This window comes from Lactuca serriola, chromosome 7, assembly GCF_051521515.1.
Source record: "Lactuca serriola cultivar US96UC23 chromosome 7, Lser_US96UC23_V15, whole genome shotgun sequence".
In the NCBI taxonomy this organism is placed as follows: domain Eukaryota; kingdom Viridiplantae; phylum Streptophyta; class Magnoliopsida; order Asterales; family Asteraceae; genus Lactuca; species Lactuca serriola.
This window is the reverse complement of record NC_136414.1, coordinates 186,483,879-186,493,595: the sequence shown is the minus strand read 5'-3', so window position 1 is coordinate 186,493,595 and position 9,717 is coordinate 186,483,879. Positions and strand designations below refer to the sequence as shown.

Genomic DNA, 9,717 nt, shown 5'->3' with positions numbered 1-9,717 from the left:
GGTTCTGGATTTGGGAGTTCCTGTTTGGACTCTAGCATCCATGGAAAGATAGTGGTGGGATATGAGGTCCTTTTTATTGGTGCTTCTTGGGTTTTTGGTTTCAATATAAGTGTTGATAAGAAGCGATTTCGAGGGCGAAATCTAATTAAATGGGGGAGAATTGTAACATCCTGATTCGGATTGTCCATGATTAGGGTTCGTGGGCCACGAGCATGGCATGAGGAAGTCTCGGGTTGTGGCGAGTTGCTGGAATCGTAAGGCATCTCATCACCTTCCGTAGGTATGAGGATCTTTGGAATCGGAGATATATCAAAGAAGATATGGAAGTTTGAAGATTTGGCAAGATGAGTCCCTAAAGTGGAGAAGTGTGGTAGCGAAGTACGTTGGGTTTACGTATGTGCACGCTTAGCGTACAAATGCGTGTGTTCCTTAAGCAAGAGCCACCTAGTACATTGGGCGTACTACGCACAGAAGGAAAACCCTGATATTTTAAGTGACCCTATATAAAGAATGAGATGGCCTCATTCCTGGCCACCTTTCTCAGAGAGAAAAACCTCTAAAACCCTAGTTCTTCATTCTTGGAACTTGTATGTGTATTTAAGAGCTTTTGAGAGTTTTGTGTGCTCTTGAGGAGAAGTAGAATCCTTGAAGAAGAAGGAGTTGGAGTCCAAGCTTCTAGATCTGAGCATATCTGAGATTGGAGCTTCTTTTTGAGGTATAAAGCTTCAAACTTTACCTCTCTTTTGTTTTTAGTATGTTAATGGGGTATTTTAGGGTTTTATCCCAAAAAGGTGGAGACTTGATGAGATCCTAAACTCCAGAGACTAAGACCCTCCCCTTTTGAGCTTATTAGTGGTGTAATGTCATAAAAATGGGACCTTGGGTGTTGGAACCAAGTTATGCACCAGATGAGAGCTTAATGGGTAAAGACAATAAGTGTTTTGTGTGCTTGTGACTTCTTCAGCCATGAAAAGTTTTAAAGACGTTAGCTTTATGGAGTAGGAGATGTTAGGAAGTCCAGATCCAAGAGATGAGTTAAGGTCTTAACGGGTTAAGACCTAGAAATTGATTTAAGCAAAACTGAGAGTACACCCAGCATAATTCTAGTACGCCCCGCGTACTGGGCTGAGGTCCCCGATCAGAATTGTGCATGCTTGAGTACGCTGAGCGTACCAAAGGAGGTACGCCCCGTGTAACCCTTCTGTGGGCTTTTGGACTAAGTGATGTGTTGGGCCTTGAGTGTTGGGCCTTGAGTGTTGGGCCTGGGGTTCGGGCTTCACGCAATAGAGCCTTGGATCAAAGAATCATATGTATGTTCTTTTGGCCCTTGGGTTGGGCTTGCCTGTTAGTTTGGGGTTTTGGGATGTGTGAGGCCCCATTTATTATTGGGCCTTGGTGGGCCTAATGTGTTCAGGGCATTAATGGGCTGGTAGGTGGTCTATATTTAGACCCAAATAGTGAGAGGTTGGACTTAGCTCCTAATTGAGATAATTGTGGGTTTGGCACAGAGTTAGAGGCCGGTGCATGGCAGCAGTGTTTTTAGGAGCTGTTCTTCATCCGAGGTGAGTCTTTTCACTATACTTTACCTTGAGTGGTAGCTATGTGTGACCAGAAGGTCTTATGTGCTTATATTGAGTATTATGTTATCCTGTTGTATGTGACATGCTATGCATTATGTCTTTGTGATTTATGCTATGAAGAGTTTATAGACTGGACCGAAGGGTCCAACGATTTATGACGCCCGAAGGCTTAAGCAGACCGGACCAAAGGGTCCAACGAGCTTAGGACCAGAGGGTCCCCAGAGTTAGGGCTAGAGGGCCCATAGAGTTAGGACCGGAGGGTCCACATAGTTATAGCCTCGTGTGGCTAATATGTGTTATATGTGGTATTTTGAGGAACTCACTAAGCTTCATGCTTACCGTGTTATGTTTTATGTGTTTCAGGTTTTCTTGTCTGGATCGCGGGACGACACCGGCTTGATTGTACACACCAAAGAAAGAGTTAAGAGGAACCTGGATTAATAATGGAGTTGTGCTTGTAATTAAATAAATGAGATTTTTATAAGATATGTTATGAAGAGTATGCATTTTAAAAATGAAAAATTGTTTTAAATTTTCACATCGTTACAAACAGCCTTGGCAAAGGATGAGGAAATGTGAAATCGTGTCTCCAAAGTAATGGTTCTCTGAAAAAGTTGAATTTTTATCAACTCTTTGATGAACTTCAAGGTCATGAATCTAATGTTTCTCAAACCTTAAGGGAACTCTCTGGAGGTCCTCTTGCTCTACTTAGCTCTGTTGAACCAACTTTTCCGAACTCATCCTCATCAGACCCTTTCAAACCCATCGTTCTGTAACATCCCGATTTTTATGAGGCAGTTTGAAGTTCCTTTAGGGGCACATTTCAAAGGCGACTCAACGAGTTGCTAGGCCAACTCGTCGAGTAGAGACCAAATCAGATGCGTGGGTTTTAGGCTGTACTCAACGAGTTGGAGGACCCGAATCAACGAGTAGGTGTTGGAAAGTGAAAACCCTAATTTTTAGGGTTTGCACCCTATTTAAAGGTCCTTAACTTTCCTCCTCAGCCTCCTTTGTCACTCCCACGTCCATAGAAACCCTATTAGCGTGCTAGCTTCCATTCTTGAGTGTGTGTGAAGCTAAAAGAGAGAGCTTGGAACAAGGAAGAGCTTGTAGATCCAGTATCTCCAGTGCTATGGAAGCAATTTAGAGGTATACATCCACCACCTTTACATCTCATTGCTTAGATCTCCCTTGTTGTAAAAGAAATGGTCATTTCTAGGGAAAGATGGGCTCACATTCGGGTTTGAGCTTGTCACAAGGGCATAGTCTCAAATCTTGACTTCCCAACGCCTTAAGCACAGAAAGCTTCAAGCTTTATGAAGCTCTAGCCCTCCTCCATGTCCAAAACCTTCTCTTAAAGTTAGTTATGGGTGTTTTATCTTCATATCACCTTTCATGCACGTAAAGTCTGCAACTTTACATGATGAACATGCCTTAGAAGGATAGATCAATTGTTTGGAGCTTTGGAGCAGCTTAAATCAACTGGACATGTGTTGGGTTGTGTGGACTCGGCGAGTTGGATAATCCAACTCGGCGAGTCGGTGAAGGGTTCGCAGTCTTTGGCATAAGCTGGGATCCGTCGAGTCTAGGAGGTGACTTGGCGAGTCTTCTGGGGTTTTCCCGACATATGGACACATATGGACTCAATGAGTTGGTTGGAAACTCGGCAAGTCAAGCTGAGTGATTTCTAAATTCTTAGAGAACTCGACGAGTTGCAAACTGCACTTGACGAGTAGGGTCAACATGGATTGTTGACCTTGACCGTTGACTTTGACTTTGACCAAGGGTCGACCAGTTGACTTCGAGGGCATTTTGGTAAATTGGAAACTTATGGAAATGGACTTATGGTAATTATAGGTGGTGGAATTCGTGGTTGTGGTTTGAGGGTTTGAGCTTATCACTTCGGTTCGACATTGCGAGGTGAGTTATTCCTTACTATACTGACAAGGTCTACGACACTAGGTCGGTCCCTCATGATTGTTATCCTGGTTATCTATGATTATGTGTAGTTATGCTCTGTACATTGGTACCATGTTAGTTAGGGTGTTGTTTTGCAGATATGATATGTTAGATCGATATCCTGGTAGATAAGATGGTTATGTGTTATAGTGTAGCTCTTTCGTGTGTGAAATGGTTATTGAGTGAATGCGTTCAGTCATATATCTATTGGGTTAAATGGTCCTCGGTTGGGGGATTCGGTTCTGTTGTGCAGCTCTCGTCTGAGTCTAACCGTTTTGGAATTGAATCTTTTAGCCTAGAATTGTTTAAGCCATGAGGTATGTGATAGTGTTCAAGCAGTATTTATCTAGCACCCTAGAGAGTCAGGAGGCAGTCATAGTATGATGGTTGTTATATGATTACTTGTTATATGTGCACAAGCTTGATCAGTAGTTGTGGGTATTCCATCCCGAGGATGATAGGACCCTAGTACGTTGTCTCTGTAGACTGTTATATGGTTATCTAATAGGTGCACATGTTTGTTTAGATGTGGGCATTCCAATCCGATGGTCGTAGGCCAGGAGTATCACATCCCAATAGGATGACTGGACTCATAGTATGTGGGCATTCCAACCTGATGGTTGTGGGCCAGGAGTATTCCATCCCAATAGGATGACTGGACTCATAGTATGTAGGCATTCCAACCTGATGGTTATGGCCCAGGAGTATTCCATCCTGATGGATGATTGGACTCATAGTATGTGGGCATTCCAACCCGATGGTTGTGGGCGAGGAGTATTCCATCGCAATAGGATGAATGGACTCATAGTATGTGGGCATTCCAACCCGATGGTTGTGGGCCAGGAGTAATCCATCCCGATGGATGATTGGACTCATAGTACGTCAGCATTCCAACCCGATGCTTGTGGCCAGGAGTATTCCATCCCGATAGGATGATTGGACTCATCGTATGTTGTTTGTTTATTTTTTATGTTATGTATATTATTGTGTACGTGTATTTTGAGGGGTAACTCACTAAGCCTTCGACCTTACATTTATCAGTTATTGTTTTAGGTGCAGCGAATGGCCGCGGGAAGGCGAAGGCGTGACCGTACACTTCCTTACATTTTGATTTGGATTTCTGGGATACTCTAATATGAAACTATTTTGAAAACATATTTGTAACAATTATGGGTTTTGAATGATTTTAAAACTTTTAAATTGGTATTAATTTTATGGGTGTCACACGTTCCATCTGTTTAGCCTTCCTTACCTGTGCTACACACTTAAAACTATCCCGTTGACGATTCCGAAGCCATGGACTCAGAACTCTGTTTCCAATAGGAGTTTGCTCTTCTCTCCATGAAATACAAATGCCCTTAAAATCCTTCTTACAAACCAAACCAGAATGGCTTTCATGCTCCTCACCAAAACAATCATCAACCCTACTCAGCTCCGGAACCACAACCAACTCCAAAAAACCCACCAGCATACAAGCCTAACATCACTAAGCCTATTTCTGCTCCGGAACCTCAACCAATTCTGAAACCTGACAAGCCAAAGATTGTGTGTCACAAGTGCGGATATGTAAACCATTTTTCAAAAGATTGTCTAGATGAAGCTCCTCAGAAACCAAAAGTCAAGGATTAAGCATATTATGTCGGAAGAGCTCAGGAGATGGCAGAGAGTGAAAAATCTCTTATTACTACTATATTAAGAGATGTTGAAGGATATTGGTCATCTGGTGATGAATATGATGTGGTGATTGGAAGAAACATGTGTCTAATGGCAAGGCAAACTGTTGAATGTGATGAAGGCTATTGGTGTTTTGGGTCTGATGATGATGATGATGTTGCTGAACCACACTACTGCTACATCGCCACCAACGATCCACCCGGACGAATCATTGTTCAGAAGGTAAAATTTATGATTACTGATAATAATTTTGACTTGTATCTTTGTGAACCTTATCTGACCCAGATCCAAACAGATATGAGCACAATTTATAAAGCCTATGAGTCCGCCATAGAAACCAGTGAGAAGAAGGAGTGTGAATTAAATCGTCTTAGATTGTGTTTTAAGGATAAAATGTTGAAAATTGAGTCTTTAGAACATGAACTTGTAATGGAAAAAGATGAATGTATCATTTTGAAAGACAAATATGAAATTACCTATTCAGAAAAAAAAAACGTTTTAATTTCAGATAAAAACGTCTTAATTCTAAAATAGATGATTTGCATAATTCCATTGACATGCTTGAAGCGAACCAAAGAATGACTCATAACTTTCTTCACCCATGGTCAAAAGCTCCTATCTCGGAAATGAGTTTCCGAAACCAATAGCTAGTCCCCTGAAGGATTTGCAAAATCTGACTTTTATGGGAGATGTTCTGAATCGCCAACACTCGGACACACATGTCTCTCCCTTGTCACCTCTTTTGGAGACAAATGACTAGTTTTCCTCTTTGATTCCTGAGTTTGAACTTATTGTTGTCAAGTGTCCTGATTCCACGCCTCTTCTGCCTCTGAGAAACCTAGACCAGAATCAGGCCACTACTTTTCATCATAATGTTTCAAATTGTGTAGATCATTTTCCAAAACCCAATTCTCCTAACAATTGCGTTATTGAGGAAATTTTCCCTGTGAGAACTGAACCCGTTACCTCTGAGTTTGCATGGGAATCCTTAGACGATAACGTTGAAACATCAAGCATTTTCTCATCCGATTCATGTGAATAAAATTCCCTGGTAACCTCCAAAACCACCTTGATGCCCATCAATCCCAAGTTTAGTAATCCTTCGAACGGTCAATCATCAAGGTCAACATCTGACCTGAAAAAGAAACCCTCTCTGAACCGCAAGGATGTGGTTAGTTCTAAACAAGAAGCAAAAATGCACTTAAGAAGGAAGTTAGGTCTAGACAAAACGCAAGATTTATTGAGAACTCAAGAAGAAGCACAATCAGGAACAGTAATAAATCCTCTTATCAAAATCAAAACACATATGTTCCCGTTAAGATCTTGAAAAGACCATCAAATCTTCCAAATCAGTCCAAACCCAAGGAAGTTGTCAAACCTACTCCTGAATTGCCTTTATCCAGTACTCGATCAGTCCGAAGTGACTCTACTCGTTCCACTTCCTCAGTGTTAATTGCAAAATCTGATGGTACGATTTTCAAACCACAATCATTTTCCAAATCAAGTGTATCATCAAACAAAAGTAATTTTTCAAAGGAACAAATCTCACAAAAATCATCAAAACAAAAGTTTGTTTGGAAAGTGAAATCGTCTGTGACTCCAGACGAGACTGTGATCTCTACCATTCCGGAAGCATCATGTCTGGAGAAAACTGCTCGGAAAGCTCAAGTCATTGAATATGACTATTGGATAGATGAGAAGAAATTGACCTTTCGTTTGTTTCCTAAGGACTCAAACAACATTCCCAAGAAACACAAAGTTGTCCAAGTCCAAAGTCTGTGCCCATGTCTCCAAACCTAACTCAGAGCCTAAAATCTCCACCACTCACTGTTTTTGCAGGCACTTTGTGCTTTGGGGCAAGAAACAATATGGTATATTGATAGTGCTTTCTCCATGCACATGACGGGGCAGAAAGACTTTCTGCGCAATCTCAAGCTCTCTCCTAACGCTGGTTACGTGATGTATGATAACAACTCCAACTCTCAAATTTGCGGTTATGGGATTCTCACCAATGGAAACTTTTCTATCTCAAATGTTGTTTATGTAGCTGATCTTAAACATAATTTGATAAGTGTATCTCAGCTCACTGACTCAAATCGACATGTTGAATTTTGCAAGAAGCACAGCTATGTAATGACTAAAGACCAAAAAGAATGATTAATCAAGTCAAATCAAAACAAGAACATGTACCCAATCGATATCAACATGATAATTGGCAAACCGCAACTCTGCCTTCTTTCCAACGCCGTTCATGATGTCAAATGGTTATGGAACCGAAGACTTGCTCATCTGAACTTTCGGTACATGAATGATTTTGTCTCTGGTGAAATATTGAGAGGTCTGCCTCTACTCAAATTTGAAAATGATCATTTGTGTGCTGCATATGAGTGTGGAAAGCAATCAAAGAAGGGTCATCCTATTATCATTGAAAAACCAATCATGGAACCATTGGAGCTTCTACACATTGATCTTTGTGGGCCATCAACTATGGAAAGTCTTAATCATAAGAAATACATTCTTGTGATTGTTGACGACTTCACAAGGTTCACTCGGGTCTTCTTCCTCATACTGAAGTCCGAAACCGCCTTCGAACTCATCAATTTTATCAAAGGAATTGAAGTCCTTCTAAAGATTCCTATCAGGCATATCCACAGTGATACTGGTTCAGAATTCACTAATGGAACCATTGAGAAATTCCTCACCGAAAAAGGAAATGACCACAACTTCTCTGCTCCTTACATTCCTCAACAGAACGGTGTAGTTGAAAGACGGAACAGAACTCTTGTTGAAGCTGCTCAATCCATGCTTAACTTTGCAAACCTACCACTCTATCTTTGGGTTGAAGCTATGTCAACCTCATGCTACACTCAAAATCAAAGTATCATCAATTGACGCCTCAACATGACACCGTATGAAGCAATGAATGGTCAGAAGCCAAGTATATCTTTTCTTCATGTTTTTGGATGTCGATGCTTCATCAAAAACAATCGTGATCAGCGTACCAAATTTCAACCCAAAGCTGGTGAAGCAATTTTTCTTGGGTAATCAGCAAAATCAAAGACATATAGGGTACTTAATCGACGTACTTGAGTTATTGAAGAAAGTTTTGATGTTAGATTTGACGACAATTTTGTTCGGAATTCTGGTCCCACTCATGTTACAACTCACATTATGGAGTCTGATGCTCCATCTCCTGAATGTCCGAACATTCAAGTTATTCATGAAGACGATTTTGAAACCCTCTTTGGACCTTCTGAAACTGCACTTGATTTGGAATCTTGATCAAGTCAATCTTCATTATCCCATCCTACCTCACAACTTGTTTCCAGTCGTCTACCCATTCCGAACCGTTTCAACCTTCTCAGGTTGAGGAGGAGAATGGTCAAGCCACTCTTGAATCAAATATAGATGGATTCATTGATGCAGCCACTGACTTTGGTTCCAACCCAATCAACAACGATGATGATGTAAACTTCTTTGAATTCCCTCCTTAGGATGATGTCAACTTGTCCGGCTCTGAAGTTTAGGGGGAGCATCACCCTCAATTTCAAACCATTCAGGGGGAGCAACACAATCCTATCATCAATGTTGAATCCTCCGCTGCTCAAGAACTACCAAGACTACACATCTGGACTCGAGATCACCCTCCAAGCCAAGTTATTGGAAACCCCAATGCTGGTGTTCAAACTCGCTCTGCCACAAGTGTACAAAACGAATGTCATTTTTCGGCATTTATCTCTATGGTTGAATCCAAATCCAACAAGGAATCATTAGAACATGTTTACTGGATTACAGTCATGCAAGAAAAATTGGCAGAATTTGATAGAAATGAAGTGTGGACTCTCGTTCCTCCTCCTCGGGATCACCCTATTGTTGGTACAAGATGGGTATTCCGAAACAATCTTGATGACGCTAGAGTTATTGTCCAAAACAAAGTAAGATTGGTTGACAAAGGATTCACATAGATTGAAGGTCTTGATTATGATGAGACCTTTGCTCCTGTTGCAGATCTTGAAGCGATCAGAATCTTTCTTGCTTATGTTGCTCATAAAGGCTTCAAAATTTACCAAATGGACGTTAAGAGTGCTTTTCCTAATGGTGAACTTGACACTGAAGTGAATTTTCAACAACCTCCCGATTTTATTAATCTCTCATTTCCGAATTATTGTTACAAGCTCCGGAAAGCTATCTACGGCCTCAAACAAGCTCCTCGTGCTTGGTACGAAACTCTCACTGATTTTCTTAAACGTTTCGGATTTCAATGTGGTGTTCTCGACCCTATCTTGTTCCGAAGATCAAATGGAAAACATATCATGCTTGTCCAAATATAAGTTTATGATATCATTTTTGGGTCTATAGACTCATCTATGATAAATGACTTTGCAAAACTTATGGTCAATCGTTTCAAAATGAGCATGAATCGTGAATTAAGTTTCTTCCTTGGCCTCCAAGTCAAACAGACCAATCGAGGAATCTTCATTCATCAAGAGAAGTATATTTCAGA

General features: G+C 41.0%; 1 protein-coding gene across 1 annotated transcript; it reads left to right on the top strand.

Moving 5' to 3' along the window:
• Positions 1-7,652: 7,652 nt before the first annotated feature.
• LOC145064639 (uncharacterized) lies at positions 7,653-9,178 on the top strand. The gene is made up of 3 exons (XM_079012050.1): positions 7,653-8,051; positions 8,543-8,680; positions 8,774-9,178. Exons 1-3 carry the CDS (start codon positions 7,653-7,655, stop codon positions 9,176-9,178), a joined length of 942 nt encoding a protein of 313 aa, XP_078868176.1.
• The last annotated feature ends 539 nt before the right edge of the window (positions 9,179-9,717 follow it).